The 27,415-nt window shown below is 34.0% G+C and overlaps 1 protein-coding gene across 1 annotated transcript in view; it reads right to left on the bottom strand.

The window, feature by feature from the left end:
* Positions 1-932: 932 nt before the first annotated feature.
* LOC140713159 (triadin-like) overlaps positions 933-27,415 on the bottom strand; it is a 45,513-nt gene continuing 19,030 nt past the window's right edge. Inside the window, exons 4-6 of the mRNA XM_073022440.1 lie at positions 9,214-9,252; positions 6,237-6,278; positions 933-3,491 (exon numbers count right to left, since the gene is read on the bottom strand). Coding sequence (XP_072878541.1) covers positions 3,352-3,491; positions 6,237-6,278; positions 9,214-9,252 — 221 coding nt within the window. The 3' untranslated portion in view covers positions 933-3,351. The remainder of the gene's footprint in view (positions 3,492-6,236; positions 6,279-9,213; positions 9,253-27,415) is intronic.

The raw sequence follows: 27,415 nt of genomic DNA on the forward strand, positions 1-27,415 counted from the left end.
TGGGCATATATGATTAATAAGGGGGAAAGGAAAGGTACAGCGTAGTACTGATATAATCCTGAAATGAATAGAGCAAAGAATGTTGCAAGGAGGCCAGCTCCTGGGAAGTCGTGCTGAGCTTCTATTTCTTAATTAGTTTGCAAATAACAAAGGGAAGCTTTTATGATGGTGACGATATCATATGGAGTCACAAAGGGCAGGAAGGATATGAATAGGATTAGAAAAAGATTTGAGCTCTCAATTCCATTGGTTCTGCTGCTAACTAACAATGTGCCTCTGGGCCTGCCACCTAAACTCTCTGACATTTAATTTCTTTACTCTAAAGCAAGTGAATACAACACACTCTTATGGCACTTTTCAGCTTTCAAGTAGGAAAAAAGACAAGTCTTTCCATAGAGTGTTACATCTTTATCACCGATTATAATTTGCAAGATGGATTTGGGGATACTGGAAAAATAAGTCAATATTTGTAATAATACCCTGAAAATTAAAGAACAATTGGGAGTTACTTCATCAAGGTTGTAGGCCTGGTTTTGAAGTAGTCAGTTACTTTGGGCAAATTTTCACGTTTCTCTAAGGATTAGTTTCATTTTCTGTATGTGCCACTTGACATATATGGTCATTGAGTTTTCTATCAGCAATATTTGTTATCCCTTTGCTTTTTTCTCCAGAAAAATTACTCAAGGGTGCAAGTTAAATCTCTAAAATACACAGTATCTCAATACCAGTTTCTAAAATATTTCTGCAAGAAGTTGAGAAGTTTTGAAAAGGTATGCCAGAATGAGCCATCATACAGGTGCTTTTGCTAGGGTTCATTAAAGAAAAAAAAACTTGCCCCATTTGAATAATGATTTATCAGGCTTTAAGAAAACTAAACATAAATCAAAAACCTTGGGAAAAATCAATTCTTATTTTCAGATCTTTATTTATTAAGAGGGGATGAAGAGTGGGTAAAAGCAGGGATGTAATGGGAGTAGTGTATACCAATTGTGCAAAATAACTAAAACAATTATGAAATACTTACATATTCCTGACCAGTATAACTTGAATTATGAATGAACCATTAAAGACAAAGATTCTTAATCAACCTTTTATCTTTTCCTTTTAAAATGCAAGGCATCAAACTTGAAAGAGCTATAACTATTTTATTTGATGGTAACATACAAACAAATGACAGTTTAGATAATATTTTAAAAGTGCTATGATCATTGTAACTTTAATCAGATAAAACGCAATTAGTATTAACATCGTTTACATTATAGCTGATTTGTCTAAATTCTAATTACAATAAAATATGTCATGTTTTATCTCATCAAATAGTTTTTATATTGAGAGTGAAAGAAACAGTAAAACAGTCAGAGGAAAAATTAGTGCCATATCCAAAAGCATTACTTCAGAAATTTACTTTAATATCATATTTATATTAAAATATTTCATTTGTCTCCATGATATTTCTATAAGATATTAGACTGTTTGTCGCTATATCCCTATTTTACTCATGGAGAAATAAACATAGTATGTTTAGTAAATTTTTCAGGTCATTCACTATGTCAGAATAGCACTGGGAATATAATTTATTATATTTTTCTTATACAATCCAGCACCTAACACAGTGTCCTAAAAGAGTAAGTATTCAATAAACAGTCATTGAATGAAAGAATGGGCAAACCATTCTGCTCTATGAAATCTAAAACATCTATCACATTTGCTATTTCTTTACTCAGTAAATTGAGCAGGCTGGAGGAGCAGTTGAGCAATAAACTTTATCCACTCTCCTACCCACAAGTTTAGATTGTCACCTGAAGGGGCTTTGCAAGATGGTACTGTCTGATCTTTCCTGAAATTATGCACTTCCAGGATGTCCCACATTCCCCATAGAGTCGTTAATCTGGTTCATGTAACACTGGCTTTCGTGGTGTGAATGAGGTCCACCAGCTTCTGGCGGAGGCCAAATATCCATTATTAGTAATGAACATATTACTGATACCTAGCCTAATGATTTTTAGTGAAACCGTTTTATATCTTGGTCCTAAAGAACCATAGTTAGTGGCAATCCTTGAAAATAAATCACTAGGCTAGTATTGGCTCTGGCTATCTCAGGCCTTGCTGATGATAATTACAACGCCAGAAAGGATAACTCAATTTATTTCCTGAGTTAATTTGTCATAAGTTCAGTCGCAACTGTAAACATGATAAAAGTCACAGAGACATGACTTTTAGAGTTGATAAAAACAATGTGGTAAAGAACACGAGTATTTATATTACTAGGAATATGACAAAAATGTAACAGTCATTCCCAGTGAAGCACTGTTGTGTAGATTAAAAATTGTTATCCATGTCATTGGCACTGATGACCAGTTACCTAAAATACAAATAAGACATCTCATGAAGACATTTAAGGCTAAAATGAATTCCTTAAACTTTAATGGCATTCATATTTTGCCATTATGAGAAAGAAAACATTTTATTTCACAGAAAGAATATACTAAAGTGAAATGAAAATATTTTTACATCTGTCACCCAAATTTAGTGATTGATCTAAAATTTCACCCAGGTGACATTTTTATTAGGACACAGTCTGGAGAAATTTCAGAATTCTACATCTCATTTGCTAATATTTTAAACAAATGATTCACCAGACCTGCCTAACTGAATGGTGTATTTCCACTGGACTGAATGTCCTAATTATCATTCAAGACATATCTTAAAGATTTATCAAGCATTTATTCTCCATCTTACCATATCTAAAACTCAGAGATATTTCGAGCTCTAAAAGAGTATCACAAGAAATTTATAGCAGTTTGTAGTACAACTGTTACCCATTCTTAGAGCAAAGCCACAACTAAAATAGAAATAGACATAAATAAAATAAAATCATTAAGCATCAACTTATTGGGTAAATTAAATTTAGATACCCATATGATGCAAAAAAGTCACTTTTGTATAAGCTTTCCCATCTTTTAAACTTAGAGCACAGTCTGTGTTGTCATTAAAAAAATAATAGCTAACTGAAGCCAGGAATTCCATTTTGTAATTGTGTCAATTATTTTAAAGACACCATTATTAAGTAAACTTTAAATTAGCTTGTGTACAACCTTATAGTGATTGGAAATAAGATAAATACAAGTACCACAGCAAACACATATAACAGATTCTTGAGACTTAGACCCTTAAACATGTCTGCTCCTCACTCAATCCATTTGACCACCTTTTCTGTCCACACCAGGCCAAAAAGCAAAATGTTTTCACAGAAATTCTCTGGGTTGCATAATCTTAATTGCCTGAACCATTGTGGACAAAATATTTCATTTTAAAAATCTTAAAGCACTTGTAAGGGTCATACATGTGTGTTTACTGTCCTTGTTGCTTCTGTCCCGGAGAATTTGCTTGGCCAGAGCTCTCTCCAGGGCGGGGTGCAGGAGTGAAAGGAAACTGAAATCCGTAGCCATTGTACCCATCCAAGTAGACACACTGGAAGAAACTGATGGGACCTGAGGAGCAGAGTATGACAATTTGTTAAAACATACAGAACATGAGTGAAAAAGCACAGTGAGGCAGTACAGTGCGGCAGATAAGGTCACAGATTCTGCCATCAGCCTCGGTAGCTGTTGGCAACTTACTAAACCTCGTTGTGTCTTGGAGTCTTCATGTATAAAATTAAAACAACGAAAACCTCACAGAAATATTATGACAGTTAAACGAGTTACGTGTGCTCTTAAACTTCTTCCTGGTACATAATAAGCCTTTAATAAGTGATAATAAAAATGGCCTGGCAGAGAAAGTCAAAGTTCCGGTCATATAGACATTTGTTGATGTACACAGAAATCATAGAGACATAGTCACAGGTTTCAAAACATGAGCTTATCAATATGCAAAGCAACAGACTGTGTATGTGTGTGTGTGTGTGTGTGTGTGTGTGTGTGTGCATGTTTTATAATGTCACAGAGAGGTGGTTGCCAACATCTAGAAGTTTTGTTTGCCCTTACTTTAAAGGCAAGAGGTTTCCTAAGGTGGTTTGATTGCTCTTTAAGCAACCAAGGTAGCAGCCAGGTAGCAGCTCTGAGTAGAAAGCAAAACAGGAAAGTTAAGGGAATGTGGTGCAAGTAAGGACTCTGGACTCAGTATTCGGTGCTCTCAGGTAGCAGCTTTGGTAAAAGATGGCAAGTTTAGTATCTCCTCAACTTGGGTGCCAGACTTCCAGTGTTTTCTATCCTATCCATTGGCATTCTGTCACCCAACCAAAGATTTTTATAGAAGGCCAGGAAAGAAAAATGATAATTAAAGCTAGTGGTGTGTTGGAGATAAGGAAGATGGCCCAATCTATACGTGACTAGGGGTTTATGAAGTAGAATAAAGCAAAGGATAGGAAAAAGGAAGCTGGAGATGCAACCAGGCAGTATTCCAGTTCCATTTCCATGGGTCACTGGGTTTTCAAGGATGATAATAGTTTGAAGAACCTTGAATTTAGTTCTCTTTTCCAATGCATCTCATCTGGAATGATTTCTCTTTTCTTCTATCTTCAAACCGAAGCAATAATACAACTCCCTTTTCTTCAAGTTTTTGGAGGTTATGGGGGCTTGGGAGTTAGGCAGGCTACAAGAGGGACAGTAGTAAAGCCGGCCCTGCACGAGGAGGAATGGCAACCCAGTGCTAAAAGTAGAAAGGCCCATCGATGACAGGCTGCCTTCCAGCTGCTTATCAGAAGTGGACACTGTTCTGCCACATTTATTTAGTTGATGTTGAATAAGCTGATAAAATATTATTATGACTGCAAATATCAGAGCTTACATTAAAGGTTCGTGAGTAACAGACTTATTGTAAGTTGAAGATAGCAAATATCATTTTGATACAATAGATCCCCCAAACGAAGTTAGAATATTTGACACCATTTTACTAAAAGTATTTGTGTTTTGTTTTTAATTAAAATTTTTACTTCAAAATAATTGTAGATTCACATGTAATTGTAAGAGTTAATACAGAAAGATCCCACATGCCTTCACCTAGTTTCCCTCAGTGGTAACATATTGTAAAACCATAGAACAATATTCCAACCAGGAAACTGGCATTGACACAATTCACCTGTCTCATTGAATTATATTTTAATAGTTATTTATAAATATGAGATTTCAAATTTTTATGTGACATAGCCACAGATTGTTACCAGTAGGTTAATAATTTGGAAAGTGTTGCCATATAAAGTGAAAATATGTCCAGATTGACCTATAATTCTTTTTCTTATGGATTTTGTAATATTACTCAGAAGTTTCAAAAGACTCTGCTTATTTCCCTATATTTCTCACAACCTTATTATATGAAGGATTATAATAAGTGTCTTATCTACTGCACTAGTTCCAGCATCCAAAGAAGTACTTGGAACACAGTAGGCATTCAGTATCTGTCTAATGAATCACCTATTAGTACCAAGCAGGAGGCATTTGCTATTGTAAGGGCATTTTAGTAATTTCCTGCACAAATACATCCAAGAAGCACTGGGGAATCAAGAAACATCATTTCTTCAGACAAATATCTAGCTCTTTACTTTAAAAGCATTCTGTGAAAGAAACTTCAGTTATACCTATTTCAAAATTGCTTCCTTTACGCTGTTCTGCAATGACATTAATGCATATGTAGATTCAAAATTTATTGCTTTACCATGTGAACAAAAATGTCTAATTTGGAAGAACTGAAATAATGAGAAACTTGGGCATTGAATTTTGTAACTGCATATGAATATTGATTGGATTCCAAAATAAATGATCCCAAAGATTGAATATTTAGAATCTACCGTATATCTAGAAAAATCAAAAAGAATCTTGAATCTTAGAAGTGAGTTTCCAAGCAATCGAATTGCTAAAACCTATTTCTTCATTTTTTTCTACCTGATATAAAAAAATTTGGCATATTACTTCAGCTGTCCTATTATAAAGCAGACGGTGACACACATTTAAGCATAGATTCAGCCATAGTACTAAGGATCAAAAATATGCAGAAGGATTTGCGATAAATGCCACTTCAATCATTACTTGTAACTCTTCCAACTATGTGCCTCTTGCCTAACACAAAAGTGATACGCTTCTCTTTAAAATATAAATGACCTACTTTAATGTTATTTTTCATGTCTATGCTAAAAATTTTCTTCTTCGAATACTGGTCTTAAAAGAGTTTAACATTTTTACATAGATGTAGCATCTTTAATATAGAATGATTTATTACTTTTAATCTCATTACAAACTTACTTTTCTGCTTCTTTGTTGAAGACACATCTTCAGTTTCTTCTACTGGATAAAAAAAATCAAAGTAAATAACTTGTACATTTACAGCTATTACATAAATATGTATGGGACTGAGAATGTCTAAACAGGAGCACACTGTGAAAGAAACAGGAGTTACTCTTTTTATAGTATACCCTAGATTTGTACACAGATTCTATTAATATTTTCACTATAAAATTTGATAGGCAATAGCCAGAGATAGAAAGGAAGCCCATGAAAAAAATGGCATGCTGCAAACAATTGTTTAAATAGGAAAACTGGCCCTGATGTGTCACATACACTAATGAGGATAGTTGACATGCATCCCTTTCCTGAGAAATCTTCGATGCTCAGAGTTACAATTTGGTAAGGGTAAAATCTGGCTAAAGATGACCATTTTAGTCAAAATAATTCTAAATTTGGAGGGACATATGTTTTTCATGATCATCCTTGCCATGAAAGTAGAGCAGCAGCCCACTATCCTGCATTCTTCCCTTTTTGCATCTGATTCACTGACTATTTATTTTTGCTGTAGCAATATACATCACAAGTTTATGTAGTGTTGTATAATTTGGAACTATTCCTTTGAATCCCTTTCTTCTGATTAGAAGTTCTTAACTGGTATCTATGAATGGGGTTTTGGGGGGTTTTCTATAAAACATTGAAATAGTAAGTTGTGAGAGAGAGAGAAAGAGAGAGTGTGTGTGTGTGTGTGTGTGTGTTTGTGTGTATATGTATGTTAGTGTGTGTGTTTCATAGAAAGTTAGGTTTGTAGATCTTATCAATTTTTCAATTGGTTCTAGAGCTGTTCCCCTCAGAGTGTGATCTATGTACCAGTAGTTTCAGTATCACTTGATTCATTTATATAAATGCAGATTTTTAGGTTTTAACTCAGACATTTAATTCTAAGGAGACCTACAGTTGATCTGTACGAACATTAAAGTTTTAGAAGCACTGGTCTATGAGTAGAAAGCCTATTAGGGTGGCTATTCTTAATTCAATTTATATATATATATTATATTATACATATTATTATATATATATATATAGTATTCAGAAAAGTATCTTAATTCAAGTGTAAATCTTAACTTTTATTTCATAAGGTACCTGTCCTGTGTGTCTTTTCTCAAAGCACTATTTTCCACATTGTAGTTAATTTTGGGCAATGGCAAAGAATTTATACTTTGTTGGCTAGAACAATGCTTAGGCAAATTCTTATTGCCTGCAGACAAATTTAGAAGTGGAAGAGAAAATACTTATTTTTTATACGCAAACTATGTACCTCACAAAGGTCTAATACCCAGGATCTATAAAGCACTTAAACAAATTTTCAAGAAAAAAGCAAACCACCCCATTAAAAAGTGGTCAAAGGACATGAACAGATACTTTTCAAATGAAGACATACATTCAATCAACAAGTGTATGAAAAAAAGCTCAACATCACTACTCATTAGAGAAATGCAGATCAAAACTACAATAAGATAACATCTCACACCAGTCAGCATGAATATTATGAAAAAGTCAAAAAATAACATATGTTGGTGAGCTTGCAGAGAGAAGGGAAAACTTACAGACTGTTGGTGGGTGTGTGTATTAGTTCAACTATTGTGGATAGCTGAATAGCCACATTGATGACAGTGTGGTGATTCCTCAAAGAGCTAAAAACAGAACTATCACTCAAATCAGCAATTCCATTGCTAGGTAGATACACAGAGGAATATAAATCATTCTATCATAAAGACACATACATACATACATTCATTGTGGCACTATTCACAATAGCAAAGACATGGAATCAACCTAAATGCCAATCCATGGTAGACTGGATAAAGAAAATGTGGTACATATATACCATGGAATACTGTGTTACCATAAAAAAGAACAAGATCGTGTCCTCTGTAGGAACATGGATAGAGCTGGAGGTCATTATCCTTAGCAAACTAATGCAGGAACAGAAATCCATATATTGCATATTCTCACTTATAAGTGGGAGCTAAATAATGAGAAAACATGAACACAAAGAGTGGAACAACAGACACTGAGGCCTATGCAAGGGTTGAGAGTGGAAGGAAAAAGAGGATCAGAAAACATAACTAATGGAGAGTAGGATTGATCTGTACAACAAACCCCCATGACATGAGTTTACCTATATAAAAAATCTACACATGTACCCCTAAACCTAAAATAAAAATTCTTTTTTTTTTTTTAAGATAATACCTTTTTTTAATACCAGACCATAATGAAGAAGCCAAGAACCTTTCAGAACAAAAATCAAGTTAGCTGAAGCCCTCACTCTACAGATGGAGAAGTTTTGTCCTGGAAAAACTTCATGAAGGTCGTATATCTGGAGATTGCAGGTTTTTCTGATTGCCTGTCCTCTGGCTTGGGCTGGAAGAGTGCAGGGGTTGAGTCCTACCTTCCATTTCTCCCTCCCTCCCTCCCTCCCTTCTTCCTTCCTTCCCTCCTTCCCTCCCTCCCTCCCTCCCTCCCTCTCTCCCTTCCTTCCTTCTTTCCTTCCTTCCTTCCTTCCTTCCTTCCTTCCTTCCTTCCTTCCTTCCTTCCTTCCTTCCTTCCTTCCTTCCTTCTTTCCTTCTCTCCTTCCTTCCTGATGGTGATGCTAATATAGGTGACTTGTGTCAAGTCTTCTTGATAAAATCATGGCATTCTTGTAATTCTTGATGGAATAGTGATTTTGAAGTATTATTCCCATAGATTGGCCAATAAATGCATCTGATAATTGAAAATAAATCAATACCCAACTAGAGTCTTTAATATGTGAAAAGATGTATATATTCCAAATGAAGTTAAAAAGCTGTTTGTTTTAAAAATAAGCCTACCATGTAAATGTTACCTAGAAAAGCTGAGGACTAGATCAAGAATAGCTAGGAAAAAAATAAGGACAGATAAAAACCTTATAGATTTTAGAGAAAACTTGTAAATGATCCAAAGACAGCAAACTCACCTTTAGCTTTCTTTGAAGCTGGTACATCTTCAACATCTTCTAGAGTACAGAAAAAAGGCACATAGAATCACAGTCAATTTTTCAGTTTTCACAAAGAGGAAGTATTGTATTTAAAGGCTTTTAAGAGTCACAAGATCCCTGAATCTACAAACTCAGCACCTACAGTCTCCATAAATAAGAGCTTTATGACCAAAACAGGCACTTCTCTGACGTGGAGAGAGGATGTGGAGAAAATGATGAGTGCTGCACTATGATAATCAGGCTGGCAAAGGTTACTTAGAGAAAAGGCCTGTGGTGACTTCTAACACTCACCCCCAGGTTTCCCTCCTCCTCTGACTCCTAAAGCTCCTTGCAAAAATCATAATCACTTATAGAATTTAGGAAAGTTAAGGTAAATGGATTCACACATACAGGCTAGATAAAGAGATCGGTGTCTACCCACACAATTTATTAGCAGATTGATTAGATTTGAGCCTTTTCGACAATTCTAAAAAGCCCAGAAACAAACCCATGCATATACATGGGTCAACTAATCTTTGAAAAATGTACCAAGAATAAACAATGGGGGAAATATAGTCTCTTCAAGATGCGCTCTTGGGAAAACCGGATATCTATATGCAAAACAATGAAAGTGGACCTTTATCTTTCACCACCCCAAAATCAATTCAAAATGGATTTAAAGACTTAAATGTAAAACCTGAAACACTTTTAAAAGTAAACGTCGGGGAAGAGATTCTTAACATTGGTCTTGGCAATGATTTTATGAATCTGACACTAAAAGTATAGGCAACAAAAGCAAAAATAAACCATTGGAACTACATCACACTAAAATGTTTATGTACAGCAAAAGAAAAATGAACAAAATGAAAAGGCAAATTATGAAATGGGAGAAAATATTTGCAAGCTATTTATCCAAAGGAGGTTAATACCTAAAATATACAAGACATTGATACAACTCAATAGCAAAAAAACAAATAAATTGGCAAAGGACCTGAACAGACACTTTTCTAAAGACTATACAAATGACCAACAGGCACATGAAAAGATGCCCTATGTTATTAATTATCACAAAATGAAATAAAACCACAATGAGATATCACCTCATATCTGTTAGAATAGTGATTATCAGAAAGTCAAATGAGATGTGTTGGTGAGGATTTAAGAGAAAAGGGAACTCTTGTACACTGTTGATGGGAATGTAAATTGATATTGCCATTATGGAAAGCAGTATGGAGGTTCCTCAAAAATTTGTTTGTTTATTTATTTATTTCATTACTAGACAATAGTCATCCTCAACATATATAAGAAGAAGTTACCATATGATCCAGCAATTTCACCTCTGGGTATATATCCAAATATATATCAAGTATATTGTATGCTTGAAACTTTCTAAGAGAGTAGATCTTAAATGTTCTCACCACACACACACACACACACACACAGAATGGTGGTAACTATGTGAGGTGATGGCTATGTTAATTAGCTTGATGTTGGTAATTATTTCATAATGTATATGTATATTGAAATATACATATCAAATATATATATATAATTTTTGTCACTTATACCTCAATAAATTAGTGGGGAAAGGAAGATACTGCATTTGAACTAAAACTCAAATATGTATACAATGACTCTTAAGTTGTATTGTGTAAATCACTTGGTCTTTTCTGCATTCAACTTACAAGCACATATTGGAATAATGTGGAAGTAGTTTTAAGTCTGAGGTAATTCTAATGCAATATAATGGAATGATGCTTTAATTTTTAACATTTGAAATTATCTGAAAGAAGGTCAGTTTTGTATTATTTATTTAGATTTTGCATACCAACTTTTCATTAATAAATGAAAAAGGGGTAAGATAGGGTCAGCATGCAAATTTCCTCTAATAGGAAGGCAATGTGACCTTTATAGAAAAATGCTATTATGTAGAAGAACATAACAGAAAAAGAATGAAAATTACTAGAATATTTTTAATATATATTATTAAAGTTTAGATCTGATCAGTTTTAAATAATATTTAAGCATGTTTAATTAGATTAAATACTGGATAAAATGACCATGGTCTTGAACTGCTTAATCAACAGCTATAAATAATAGAACAGTACAAACTGTTACATGATGTTGTGAAATAACTTAATATGTATACTTTAAAAATAATTTCAGTTCCTAAACAAATCAAATAATATCTTAATTGTGTAATAAGAGCCTGCTAATTTCTATGAAAGATCTGTAAAAAAATAAAATGAGGCAAAATCCGTGTCCACAAGGAACATATATTTTATTTTTGTAGATTATATCACACTTGAAACTTCTTCTTTGGGTCCGTTTATTACCACTAGAAAAATAAATACAAGTGGAAGGAATGAAGACCTCCGTGCTTTCAAATTCTGTATTCTGATCCAGCATCAACTGGCTATAAGTGATAAAATCTGGCAAGAGCTGAGTCACATGTCAATCGCTCAGGAGACAGAAGCACAAGAAAGTCAAGCCTAGGACAGTTGCTATAGAGATGCAATTTCTCTGGAAGTGACTTAGCAGCAAAAGTTTACTGAACTAGTAATAAAATTCAAGAAAGGAATAAGGCACTTACAGTCCACGTATTCTTACAACTTGCACATTGAATGAGTGGTAGTTTTGACAAAACGAATATTTGACTCTGAAAAGGTAGAATCATGGCAGTGAAAGGAATGTCAAAATGTGCCAATGAAATTTTAAAGAGTGACCTGCTTTTGTGGGACAGACAGTCAGGAACATGTTTAATGAAGGAAATAAAAGTGGGACTTGTAATATTTTGAAGAAGGAGATGCCAAAATTAAAGTGAGGGCAACAATAAGAAAAAAGGCTACAGACAGCAAAGGACAGAGATATTCAGGGAGTAGAGGGAATGTTCTGGAAAAGTTGGATAAGATTATCATGTGGAACATCTTATACATCAGGCTAAGTACCCTCAACTGAATTTCACAGCTAGTCAAGGTTGCTCGAGAGATAAATAATGTTTTAGAGATGTAATTGGTAGAAATAAACAAGACTACAGCATGAGAAAGTGAATGCAGAGCAGGCAATTTTGAAAGTGTTCTAATAGCACAGAAACAATACATTCTCCAAGTAAGAGTCATTGAAGGAGTTAAATACAAAAAAGGCTTTGCCAAAAGAATGAAATAGAATTAAATACAAGTAAGCACAAGAGATTAGTACTATAAAGAATATTAGAATATGTTATCTGAGTTTGGAGAAAGACAGTGGTGCCACTCCCAACTACAATGAAATCCCTAGGGGACATTGATATTTGCTGGATATAATGAAAGGTTCAATTTTCTATGGGTTGAACCGTGGTGCTAGGCCAGTCACGAAGTTGCAAATGCTTAGTAGGAAACAAGACAGAGTTGGCAGGATATCTGAAAAGGTTAGAAGTGATATGCATCAAGTTAACGGGCAAAACTGGGTAAACTGTGACATCATCACTTCCAATTATAGCAAAATAGTCAATATTTCTTAAGACTTTCTACGTGCTGGGCCCTATTAAGTTATTTCATATGTGTTAACACGTTTGATCCTGACAACAGGCAAGGACTTTTTTTTTTTTTTTGAGATAGGATCTCACTCTGTCACCCAGGGTGGAGGGCAATGGCGCGATCTTGGCTCACTGCAACCTCCGAGGTGAGGATGCTTATATTGAATCTACTGTACAAATGGAGGAGAGAGGGGGTTAAATGCTGCCCAAGGTCACAAAACTCATGAGTGGCAGAGCCAGAACAAGAACATAATCCAAATCTGCCTACATCAGGGCCTCTTGAAAGAGGATTGAAATTTATCCCACAAATACTACACTTGCTATGTGCCAGCCACTGTTATAAGCACTTTATAAATGTTAACACTTTTCACCTCCTCAGAGAATCTGTGAGGAATATACTCTTATTGTTCCTATTTTATAGGTGGGACAATTAAAAATCAGAGAGATTCAATGTCTCAGAGCTATAAGAAGTGAAGGAACTGGTTTTTAAGACTATGGCATTCTGGTTCCAGAGATGGTGCTGCTAATCACTAAGCCATTCTGCCTGTATTAGTCTGTTTTCATACACCATAAAGATGGGCAATTTATCCAGGAAAGAGATTTAATTGACTCGCATTTCAGCCTGGCTGAAGAGGCCTCAGGAAACTGACAATCATGGCAGAAATGGAAGTCAACATGTCCTTCTTCACATGGTGACAGGGAGAAGAAGAATAAGAACTGAGCAAAGGGGATAACCCCTTATAAAGCCCTCAGACCTCCTGAGAACGTACTCACTATCGTGAGAATAGCATGGAGGGACTGCCCCTTTGATTCAATTACCTCCCACCAGGTCCCTCCCACAACACATGGGGATATGGAGATATAATCCAAGATGAGATCTGGGTGGGGACACAGCCAAACCATATCACTGCCTCTGGAGGATGACATTCTAAACCCACTTCTCTCTGATTCTAGTACCCGTGCATTACGTTGCCTAACACACCTGCTGGCAGACTCTGACAGTCAAGTCATGCATGAGCCACACACTTGTGCAGAACAGAAATGAAGAAAGAGGCATTCCACTAACCCCCTTAGAATGAGAAGGGGTGCTAAGTGTGTCCCTCTGCACTTCCAACAATCTATTCTCCCTCAGTGGCAATGAAAAGTTACTTAATTTTCTTTGAAAATGATAAAGACAATGAAGAGGTAAGCATATTATTTTATTTCTGCTTGCCTAAACATTATAAATACTGTAAGCTACTGTTATTTCTAACATTGAAGAATAAAAATGTACTATCTTGACTTTCAAATTGTAGATTTCATTCTTCACTTACATAGAAACAGATTCCAGAGGAATCAGAGATAGCAGTGAATCCATCCTCCCATCCAAGCAGTTGTCTGCACTATAAAACAGTCATGAAAAAATGGGCCATCTTGTCTGTTTGGCTGTCATTTTAATCAGGGACTAGGTTTTGTAGAACTCTTTAATACTTAATGAATTGGCCTACTGACACAGGGTTTCTTAAATAGCTATTAGTTCATTAAAAATTAGAATTATTACAATAGAAAGTCCTGGATTTTGTTTGGTCAAGCAATCCTTGCATCTTTTGGTTTACTGAAGGAATTTCTCCTTTGTCCAAAATCCATGATTTGCCTCATTTCATATAACTGTCTGTTAAGAAAAGTGTTATTCTGTGATCAAGTGGAATGCCTGAAAAAGAAAGAAATTACCTCTCTTTTCTGCCAGAAAGTTTTTACTTATCTCCAATACTGCTCTGCAGCCATGGGTCAAAACAGTTTCATGGCCAATGGAATTTTTAACAGGGTTCAGGTATTAAGTCTTCATATCTTTGGAGTCAAGGGTGGCCTTGGTTCTATAAGGTTGAAGACAGAGATGATTTAAAGACTTAATCTGCTGATATTTAGGAGACTGTGTGTGTATGGACTCTAATAAATATGGACTCTAATTATAATTGGCTGATAAAAATTCCAAGTATATGAGAAAATGTAGAGGCTAGCCTCAGTACCAAATGGTAGGTATGGTATCTAATTACATGTATTTTTAATTACGTGGGCTTGATAGTGAATTTGCAAATTTTATACTAAAATGCAGATTTCTTATTCTTAGCAATCAATTGTATGTTGGTTCTACGTTTTATTCTCTAGAGCAGTGGCTTTCTTTTTTCTTCACAGAATTATAATCTTAAAATATTAAGGACTCCAAAACATTGTTTTATGAATTATATATATTGATAGTTGCCACAATAGAAACTAAAGCAGCCATTTTCTAAACACAACAATCTCAAACACATATTCTCTTAGAGCAATGATATACTCATAAGTTATTTAGGTTCTGGAGAAGGTATAGGAGCAGGGAAACATAAATAGTGACTTAGGTTCGATATGTAACATGCTTTGACTTCATGGAATGCTTGAAAGGATGTCAGGGACTTCAGTAAGCTACAGCAATCCACCTGATTTTAGTCACTTAGACATAAAACTTTGAATTCTACTTTGACTAATCACTATTCTTTGTCCTTGACCCAAATTTGGTTTCAAGTCATGTAAGATTTTAGAGAAACCTCTGAAAAAAGGCTATTCTAAATAAATAACTAGCCAGCATACTACACATGGAAATAATTAAAAATAAACTTGTCAAAAGGAAGAGATGTTTATTAAAAAATAAGTTTGCTAGGCATTTAAACCAGTGTCATGTCAAACTATTTTTTAAAAAAGAGAAAAGTAAAGATTACTTCTTGAGAAGAAAGATATGTTATTTCTCTGGCACAGAAATACACATAAAATAATGCAAAATATAAGCAAGAGCACAAACAGGGCAAAATGGGACTCCTCAAAGTAAGAATTATTACAGAGAAAAAGCCTGGTTGTATTTCCACCTTACTTTACATATTTTGTGGAAAATGAATGTACAATGCCAATTGCCTGCCAATTAAATAATGCTAATTTGGCATTCGAAGAAACGTTTTGAATTGAATTGAAATATACAATAACAATAAAAGTTGTGAGACTTGATGCAGTGGCTCACTCCTGTAATCTCAACACTTTGTGAGGCTTAGGCAAGAGGATCACTGGAGCTGCAGAATTTGAGGCTGCAAGTGAGTTATAATCTCTCCACTGCACTCTTGCCTAGGTGACAGAGCAAGACCCCATCTCAAAAAAAAAAAAAAAAAAAAAAAAAAAAAAAATGGATGTTAGGGAAAGAGGGATAGGTATCAGTTATGAAAACCATTGCTTCTAAATTTGGATAACTGGAATACAATCAACACCCTTATATATTTGCAAAACATTTTACTAGAAGCATATTCACAGCATTTTTCATAGATAGTTGGAATCTCAGTTTCTTCTTCATATAAAAGATTAATTCATAATGTATATTTTTTGATGTAGGCTGTGTGTTTATAATATAAAAAGTAGAATCTTAAACAGATTTTTTAAAATTTCAGTCTAGCTTTACAGTCAAAGTGAATATTACCTTGAAGGTTTCCTATGATTTATTCATTTAAGATAAAGTTGTTTTTCCAGGAACAACTATAAGAACTATAATGAGATATTTTCCTGTGCCAGATACTCTACTAGGTACACGATTTTACATAGGTGTTTTAACCTAAGTCTTATCAATATTCCTATGAATTATGGGGGAAAATATCTGATTTTACAAGAGAACTTTGCGACCCAAAGTTTTGAAAAGAACTTCCCTAAAGCAACACATTTTAAAAAGTGTTGAAAGAAGGCATGAAGCTAACTTTCCTCAACATCAAGACCCTCACTCTTTCCACTAAACTGTACTATCTTTACTTGCAAAGCACTTTGCTCAGTGCCCTGAAGGAACCAAAAGGTAACAGGATGCTACTTAGAAGTAATTTACAGTCACATGTAGAGAAAATGAAAAACTATCCAACCAAATAGAAGGGATTCTGAAGTACAAGATAGTATAGTATGTGACAATTGATAGTATAACTGCGAGGTAGTTTCAAGAGTGAAATGGTAACTTCCTCTTACTTAGATCAAAGATTTTATGGACTCTCTTCCACTGGTGATAGACTTTGAACAATTGTAATGAATTGTATAGTTAGAGGTATGAAGAATTGTTCAGGAAAAGAGAATGATAGGATCAAATTTAGGAGGCAGCAGTATTAGGAACATAGAATGTTCAATTGGGCTAATACCTACAATATGTATAGAAAATGATGACACCAAAAAACATTTTAAATGTAGTTTATACCTGGATTCTAGAGTCTCTAGACTCCTGGGCTTAGAAATGTAGAATTTATTCCAAATTTACTATGAAGAAATAGTCAGTGTTTCTCACACACATGGCCCAATCATTTTAAAGTTTGGAAAATTTAATGTCAGTGGACATAAAAAGGAAGAATGACAAGTCAGAAAAGGGGCTGCTGGGGGAGTGAATGTAATGGTTTAGAGGAGAAACAGTAAAAGCCTACATGACTTAAAACAAAATTAGGTTCAGGGACAAGAAATACCGATTAGTCAAAGTAGAATTCAAAGTTTTATGTCTAAGTGACTAAAGAGTAGAAGTCGGATAGCAAGAGAAGAATCTTCTCTTGGGATATGGAGAGGGTGGAGGGATAAGGGAAAGAAGAAATTTATGATGGGAAGATCAGTTGTAAACTTGTGCAGACAAAGGGTGAAGTTAGGAATTGAATATGTGACCAGAGCTGAAAAAATAGGTTAAGCTTCAGAAGAATTTTGGGTCTTATCCACAAAGAGGTAGATAATGTAGATAACAAAACTGGATGGCCCCAATGAGGAATAGTGCAAAAGAGTAAGAAAGAGAGCTGATGTTGGAAGAATTCAGCCTCTGGGGAAAAACAGCAGAAGCCCAGTACTGAGCAAATAGACTGAAAAAAAAAAAAAAAAAAAAAAAAGAATCCTATATTATGAAAGCCAAAAGAGGAAAAGAGGAAAACATTTCAAAAAGGGCAGGTGACCTACAATGTGGAAGGCATCAGAGAGGTTACAATAGGGGAGAAGTGAGCAAAAGGTAATTCACCTTTACAATTTGGAGCTCAGTGTTGAACCTGAGGTTAGCTATTTGGGGAGTATGTTGGGGCAGAAATGGGGGCAGATACCCAGGTTGCATGGAATTAAAGCTGGAGGAGTGGAGAGAAATCACTGGGAGATCTAGTTCAGAAATGGCTGCACATGCAAGTGGAGCAAAAGGACAACAGCTCTGAGAAGCAGAAAGGGCAAGGAAAATTTTGTACAAAGGAATATTCATAGGCAGAGGTGGGAGAAACTCTTACAGTGAGAACTACAGAGACATGATTGAGGGAGAAAGCAAGAGAGGATGGAATCAAAAAGGAATAGAGAATGGTAAATCTTAGGAGAAGCAATGCGTCTTGATATGAGAATGGGAGGCTGGTGATAGGGAATATGCAAAAGAGTAAAAAGAGATTTTAATTTGGGGAGAAGGCAAATTTTGAAGAACCCACATTTATGGCATAGATTAATTTTGTCTTTCTCAGTTTTAAACATAAAATTCCTCTGTGTAGTGTCCTGTCTGCTCTGCATGCTCTTAGCAAACACTATAAATAAATCAAAGCCACCTAAATAATGCATGTATACGTACCAGCGCAGTTACTCTATGTTCATCTCTACCAGCAGTCTATTTTGACTTCTGCAGTTACAAGAAATCCTCATAAGTAAACATGTGGGATCCTTAGTCATAGATGCAAAAAAAAAAGCTTAGCATGAATTTTTGTATTCTTCCTCAGCCCTCTTCCTTTATCAAATTCACTGCCTTTCTCTGTTTCTGCAGAGATACCCAAAGCTCCAAATTATTTTCTCAACTAACTGGACGAATTGTGTGTAACCAGTTTAACAGAATATTACATTCTAAGAGTTTACATTTTCCCAAGAAATCTTAATAACCCACCGTAGTTCAAAGCAACATTAGATGGCCAGTTTATTTTAGTCCTAAGGTGTGAGACGCTCCTTCTATAAGTGCTATAACTTAAAGTAATCATGAGTGTTAAAGAAAATGAACTGCTACACTGATAACTCACTGAAGATTATTAAAATTGAGTCTAGGGAATAATATACTGTGCAGGGAAAGTTCACATTTGGGATTTTGTAGGCAGCACACAGTGAAGCCAGGAGTGTTCAATAAATGTATGCTACCCTTTCTTAGTGTCTGTCTCATCACTCCCAGGATAAACACGGCTCTCTTGAGGGCAATGTCAGAACAACTTAACATCACCCTTAAATGAATGAGGCCACAGTGCTGGGACCCGAAGTCTAATAATGAACAGTGACAAGTGTTTCACCAAATGTGCCTCATACACAACCTTTCTCTGGAGTCTAGCAAAAAGGGTGATCAGAGTGCTGAGTATGATCACTGGTACCTATTAAGGAGGCTTCAGCCAAAGGTAATGGTTCCATTTTTTTTCTCCTAAAACAAAATCATCATGAACTTAATCACCCTTGCTCTAAAAAGTGATATTGTTTTAAATCCAAGCAAAAATAAGAGATATATGCTTTCTTTTTATTTTTTCATGTAATAATTGCATGCGTTTTGACACGAAAGTTTAATAACTGAAATCTGTCCCTAGTTAGGGGAATAACCCATTGTCATTACATAATCATCATCATCATCCTCATTCTTACAGTTACCAATTACTATTCACTTATTATATACCAATCTCTATTTATGCACTCTACTATTTTATCTTAATCTACCCAAAATTTATGAGAGGAATATTGTTATTCAGAATTTTAAAATAAAGGTATTGAAGCACAAAAATGTTCTAGAATTTTTTTCAAGTTATTCAGCTTTTAAGTCATGATGGTAACCGGTACTTCTGAAGCTAGTTTCCCTGGTATCAGCTACTACCCTATGATACCATTTGTATATGTATGTCTATTATGAATTTAGTGCTAATTTGTTTAGCAAAAACTACAGTAGTGTTGCTATTCCATTTCAGCATGTGACCTCTAACAAAATGGAAGTCATTTTATAAAAACAATCACTTTTAAATCATATATGTGTGTGTGCATATATGTATAGGATGTATATATACTTATAAACACATATATATCAAATATATATACACCCATGTGTAGCCTGAAATAAGCTTTAATCTGTTCATTGCAAGACGACTTTTTTTTCAGTTTGTATATATCTGTATTAGCTGAGACTTGTTTTGCTTTAATAAAGATTAAATTTAGGATTCTACAATGAAGTACTCGCTAAATTTTTAATGACATAATTAGTTTTACACAATTGTCTAGAACTGGGACGTAAGATATCTTGTTTTTTAATTTAGAAAAAGAAAGGCAATAATCTTGGTTAAAATAAGATTTGTGGATAAAATCTTAAAAACAGACGCTAATACTTCTGAAAATATGAGAGACTGAATACACTAAAGTGTTCACTCACAGCAACAAAAATTAATACGTTTTGTTGAAGGACTGGGTTTAGAGGAAGTAAAGGAAATCTTCGAATAGAATTGTCCCTTCTGTCCCAGGGAAATTAAAAAAAAAAAAAAAAAAACTAATCCTGCTGATACATGAAAAGTGGAGCCACATTAGGATAAGCGCTTGTATTGAAACTGAAACTCAATAATTAAGTGTGCAAGGAGCAAAATGGGGGTGTAGAGGCTGAGATCCTTTATTAAGCCAGGGAGAGTGGGACAATGATAAAATTGCCCTAGGGGACTGTGAGAACATAATAGCAGTATAGAACTTAAATTTCCTTCATATTTCTTCCCCCAAAATGGATAGAATAGGTAGACAGCAAAAACCATGAACAATATTTATAAAAAATTACATGAACCCTAAGATATCTATGTGTTGAGACAAATTAGTCAAAAATCTACAAGGAATCAAAGTCTGTGGAAGAGGAAGCAGAGGGAAAGCATGGGGAGTCTGAGAGATGGGAATCAGTCTCTCAGAGAGCCAATAGGTATTTCCCAAAGGAAGTCAGACTGATGAGATCATCAGCTGAAGTTGTGAGGGACTTTGTCAGGTCCAATAGCAGGTAAGCATTGAGAGCTGAAAGTGCTGGAACCATCGGATACCCTGTGATCTTGGGAAACTGAGAAACCAGGACTCACTTTCAGGATAGATTCCCACGAATGGTAAGGAACTGCTGGGAGTGGAATAAAAGGTGAGCAGGACAGGGTCAGTAAAGACAAAGAAAAAGATAAGGTCAGGTAAGTGAGAAAAAGTAACCCAGCTAGAAAATCTCAAAAAGCTATCTGTCACAAGTTTTGTACATCATTTATTTTATTTTTTAAGGTTTATTTTTTAAAATAATCACACAGTAAATTGAGTTTTTTTGGTGCAAACTTCTATGAATTTTAAGACACATAAAGATGTGTGTGACTACAACCACAGTCACCGCCAAAAAATACCTTTGTTCTCCTCCTTTACAGTAACACTCTCCCCCTGTCCCTAACCTTGGGCAACTACTGAGCTGTAACCCAATGGAAGAATCTCATATACATGAAAACTCCCAGTATGTAACTTTTGGAGCTTAGCTTCAGAAGAAATAATGTATTTGAATTCATATAACTATTGCACATATAAATTTTTATTGAAATATTCTGTTGTGTGGATGTACTACAGCTTCTACATCCATTTGCCGGTTGAAGGACATTGTGTTATTTCCAGATTTGGCAATTGTGAATATAGCTGCAATAAACATTTATGTTCACGTTTTTGTGCAAACATAAATTTTTATTTCTCTCATCTTTCAGGAATGAGATGGTTAGGTCATAACATAAGCATGTGTTTCTCTTTATAAGAAACGCTCAGTTTTCTATAGTGCCAGTACCATTTTGCCTTCCCAACAGCAATGTATGAAAGTTCTGGTTGTTTCAAATGCTTGCCAGCACTTGTTTTTGTTTTTCCATGTTTTTAAAAAGTTTACTTATTCTAATAAATGTGTGCTGTTATACAGTGGTAGCTTAGTTCGCAATTATCTGAAAGCTAATAATGTCAAATATCTTTTCTTTGTTCTTATTTGCCACTCATACATCCTTTTTGGTGAAGTATATGGTAAAATCTTTTGTTTATTTTTTAAAATTAATTTTAACTAACATTTTATTTCACCCAATTTGTAAAAAACACAAGGCCTTTGTTGGATATGTAGTTTTATTTTTCCACAAAGCATATATTTTTGATTTTCAGATGGTATACAATTTATTATTTTTTCTTTTACAAATAGTCCTTTTGGTGTCATATCTTATAACTCTTTGTCTAATGTTATGTCTCAAAGATAATTTCTCCTAAAAGCTTGATAATTTCATGTTTTACATTTAGAGATATCTCTTTCTGATTAATTTTTGCATACTATGTGAGGTTAAGATAACAATTTATTTTCAAATAATACATAGATGTCCAATTGTTTTAGTGTCATTGGTTAAAAAGGCTACTTATTCTCCACTAAATTGTTTTGGAGCTTTTATTACAAATCAAACGGTTATGTTATGTGGTTCTATTTCTTGGATTTTTAATGCTACATCTTGTGATTACTGTAAGTGTACAGAAACATTTAAAATTAGGTAATATGATTATTCCAAATTTGTTCTTTTTAAAAAATGTTTTTGCTATTGTAAAAGAGATTTTATATATTAACAAATTCTGTCTGAGATTTTGATTGTAATTGCATTAAATTATAGATCAATTTGGGGAGAATTGACCTCTTTGCTATGTTGAATCTTCCAATTTATGAATATGGTATATCTCTACTTATTTTAGATTTTCTTTAATAATTTATATCATCATCTTGTGATTTTCAACATATAGATCACGTATACATTTTGATTTACACATAAGTATTCCATATTGGGTAACCTGTACTAATTTTTTTAAATTTTGTTTCCAATCGCATATTGCATGTGGAAAACAATGAGTTTTCTGTATTAACTTCATACCCTACTACTTTTTTTTTTTTTTTTTTTTTTGAGATGGAGTCTGGCCCTGTCACCCAGGCTGGAGTGCAGAGGCGTGATCTTCCGCCTCCTGGGTTTGCGCCATTCTCCGACCTCAACCTCCCGAGTAGCTGGGACTACAGGCGCCCGCCACCTCGCCTGGCTAGTTTTTTGTATTTTTAGTAGAGACGGGGTTTCACCGCGTTAGCCTGGATGGTCTCAATCTCCTGACCTCGTGTTCCGCCCACCTCAGCCTCCCAAAGTGTTGGGATTACAGGCGTGAGCCAGTGCGCCCGGACACCCTACTACCTTTTTAAACTCCCTTACTAATTCCAGTTTTTGTGTTTATACAGGTTTTAGATTTGCTACACAGAGAATCATGTGAATAGGGATGGTTTTGTTTTTTCCTTTCCAAATGTCTTAATTTTTTTTCTTGCTTTTTCGCAGTAGCATAAAGGAGAAAATGGAAAAGAGACAATATTTTGAAGAAACGATGGTTATGGATTCCTCAAGTAGGTACAAGAAAACGATAAATTCCTGTGCCCTGGATTATGTGAAAGAAAAAAGAAAGGTTTTCAGGAATGAAATGATGTAGAAAAGCTGTCAAATAAGTAAAAACTGAGAATGTTTTCTACTAATAGAACTCTACCCAAGGCAATTTCATAGAAGGCACTACTAGAAAAAGTATGCTATCAAAAGAAAGTCAAAAAGGCAAAAGAAATGGTGAACAAACTGGTAAACATGTAACTACATATAGGCACATACTGATTAAATAAATAATACTAATAAAATTCACATATTCAGGATTTTGAATGAGATTACCATGTAAATCAAAATTAGATGTGTTAGAATTTAAATGTTTTCATATTCCTCTCTTGTTTAGAAGGGGTTTTCAAATAGCAGTTTTATACTTTGTTAGGTGGGTATGGTAAAAATGTAAGGATAATCACTAAAGTAATAGAAATAAGGTATAGTGTCTGCAAAATGGAATAATGCAAACATATAAAAGGAAAAAACCCTCAATTTATGAAAGTCGAGAAAGATGATAAAGAAGCATTGAGAGAGTATGAGAAAGAGAAAGCAACAAGTAAGACAGTGAGAACCAGACCTAAGATATTAATAATCACGATAAATGTAAATAGTCTACATTCATCAGATTAAAACTAAAGATCATTGTAGTATACAATGTAAAATAAAATTTAGCTCAATATTTTTTGATAGACACGTATGTAAAACATAATGTCACGGAAGGACATAAAGGTTTAATTGAAAATACATTCAGATAAAATATTAACCAAAAGAAAACTAGAATAATTAGACCGGGAGAGGTGGCTTATGCCTGTAATCCCAGCACTTTGGGAGTCCGAGGCGGGTTGATCATGAGGTCAGGAGTTTGAGGCCAGCTTGGCCAAGATGGTGAAACCCTGTCTCTACTAAAAAATACAAAAAATTAGCCGGGCACGGTGGTGAGCACCTGTAATCCCAGCTACTCAGGAAGCTGAGGCAGGAGAATCTCTTGAACCCGGGAGGCGGAGTCTGCAGTGAGCCGAGATCGCGCCACTGCACTCTAGTCTGGGCAACAGGGCAAGACTCCATCTCAAAAAAAAAAAAAAAAAGAAAAGAAAGAAAGAAAGAATAATTATATTAATATCAGACATACTGTATAATACTCTTGTTTTGTTTTGTTTTGTTTTTGACACGGAGTCTCGCTCCGTGGCCAGGCTGGAGTGCAGTGGTGTGGTCTCAGCTCACCGCAAACTCCACCTCATGGGTTCAAGCGATTCTCCTGCCTCAGCCTCCCAAGTAGCTGAGACTACAGGCGTGCACCACCATGCCTGGCTAATTTTTTGTATTTTAGTAGATACAGGATTTCACCATGTTGGCCAGGATGGTGTCGATCTCCTGACCTCGTGATCTGCCCACCTCGGCCTCCCAAAGGGCTGGGATTACAGGTGTGAGCCACAACCCCCGGCCATACACTCTTTTTAAAAAGTGCATTGTAAGGGATATAGAAGTCATCATATAAAGCTAAATGTTCAATATATCAGAAAGACACAAAATTGATATAAACTTATGTATAACATGAAATAGCACCTGATATAAAAATTGATTGAACTACAGGGATAAACTGATAATTTCTCATCATAGAAGGAGATGTCAATATAGTTTCTTCAGTTATTGATACATCAAATATACAAAAAAGTCAAAGAAGATACAGGATAATTAAAAGCACAATTAAGCTTGATTTAATGGCTACAGAATTGTGCTTTCAACCATTAGGAAAGACACAATCTTCTTAATATATACAGTATTCACTGAAACTAATAGGTTAGTTCACAAGATAAACACTGAACACATTTCAAAGAAACGACTCTTTCTGTGATTACTACACAATTAAATTGGAGTTTGGTTAAACAAGAATAACTTCAGTTCTCATAGTTTTGGAAATTTAAAAATATATTCTATAAGTAAAATCGATATAATAAACTAGTTAAAATTAATTATACTGGAAATTAAATATGCTTAACATTCAACTGTAATGAAAATACTACCTATAAAAGTTTGTGGGACGCTGCTGAAGTAGTGCTTAAAGGGAAATTTATAGCTGTTACGTACATATGTAAAAGTAGAAAGGAAATCGATTAATAAAATAAGCTTACATATTTGATATTTATAAAGGAAACAGAAAAGCCTCAAATAAATGGGAAGCAATGCAAATATCCATCAAGAGTAGAACTGATTAAATGTGTATGTTCACAAAGCAATATACTATATGGCAGTGAAAATAAGTAAAATGTTTAACTACCTAAAAATACTGATAAATCTGAGAAGCATAACATTAAGTAAAGAATTTCAGTGTATGTTCTACAATGTGCTATACACACACAGAGATGAGAGACCAACACATGTCATAAAATTAGGAAAAAGTAATCAAGGGAATCATAAAAATGAAACTCATTGTAGTTGTTACTTCTGATAGGAATGGAGGGTTGGAATAGTGAAGTCACAGTATTTGTAGTATCCAGTTTTCAACTATATGTTACTTTGTATATACCAGAAACTACATAATAAAGTATTTTTAAAGAATAAAATACACTGGAATAATTTACATTTGTAAGAAGGATAGGAAATTCAAATTTTTGATATTAATTTGTATATAAATGAAAGTTATGAAAAAAAATGATGATCTCTCTCCCAAAACTTTATTTTCCAATGAATTATTTTAGAAATGGGAAGATCTTTTTTTCTCTTTCTGTTTTTGATTACAATATATAATCAATCTTACTTGCTGAAACAATGTAAGAAAAAAAGCCATACATACAGTTATATATTTATAGCAATGGATTTTTTTTCCACAAATAATATTAACAAAGTAGTAAAAGAGACTTAATAGTCATTTTAGTGTCAACAATTCAGTTTACTTTTTGGAATCATTTAGATCTAATTTTAGACAAATGAATTCAAAACATGAATAACATTATTCACACTCATTTTGTAAAGTTAAGTAAACAATGTTTAAAGACTTCTTCTGTAACTACATCCGAATTAGACTATGAAATTTTCTTGTGCAGTGCTAGATATGGGACTGGCATATGTTGTAAAGCAATAAAATCGATTCATTTATTTAAAAGTTAAAATGTTGATATGTCATTTTATCTCAGACAATTTAATTAGTCTGAGATAACATAAATTACTTGATTTTTGAGGTGAATTTACTCTGAAGTAGCTTTTAGGTTGAATTTGATTATGTTAGAAAATATCATTAATTTAATTATGTAAAAAAAGAAACTAAAGATGCTATCAATATAAAATGAAGCACATTCTGTTTGTGTTTAAGAATTTCTGTGTTTAAGAAAATTAGTTGTTTTCTGCCACTGAATTATCATTTTATAATTTACTTACTCATTAATAGTAACATTATTATTTGACAAATTGAAATATTCCTTCAAATGGGAATGACACTGGGAAATTCTAGTTTTCTGAAATTATTGAACATTTTCAATTTGGGAAAATATAATCAATAAAAATAGCCTACACTTTTATTTATTCATCATTATATATATTATAATAAATAATATGCCTTAGTTATGGTTAATTATAGTCATTAAAAGAATCCATACTAGATATTAATTTGAGTTTTTTTAGAGACATAAGATACACTAAACATGTAAATTCAGAAAAAGACTATTAACTTTTATATCTATAAAATCTGTATTTAATTTTACCTTATGCTTAAATTTCAGATGAATTTTCAAAGTGCTTAATTCTGACATCTAAAATATCTATTACACTCTAATAGTGAAACAACTACCTTATTTACTTAGCATATTTATAAAGGAAGGAAAAAATGCAGAGCCAAAAATCTAGATCAGAATATTAAAAGTTATAAAGCTTTTGAAAAACCACAAAAGTAAGATAGAAAGAAAGTTGTTTAAAACATGGAAATCCTAAGTACTTTTCTAGAAGGCTTGGTTGAAACTTCATTGTAAAGTAATAAACTTCTAGAAAACACTAAATTTATTATTATGGCAATGTCAAAGTTAAATTTATTATCTTGGACTAATATCAAAATTGTATGTCAAAGATTATAATGATCTCAAAACTAGGTGCATTCAGGTAATTTTGATGAAGTGCTAATGGCAAAAATGCTCCCCTATTCAAGAAAAAAAAAAAAAAATACAGGAAAGATGGCAAAGTTAAACCTCTAAATACAATAATCTCAAGAAATGTTCCTACTACATTATTTCATTTGAATTACTCATTTTGAGGATCTAACCAACCTAGCTTTATT

The sequence above is a fragment of the Chlorocebus sabaeus genome, chromosome 13, assembly GCF_047675955.1.
Source record: "Chlorocebus sabaeus isolate Y175 chromosome 13, mChlSab1.0.hap1, whole genome shotgun sequence".
NCBI classification, from domain to species: Eukaryota; Metazoa; Chordata; class Mammalia; order Primates; family Cercopithecidae; genus Chlorocebus; species Chlorocebus sabaeus.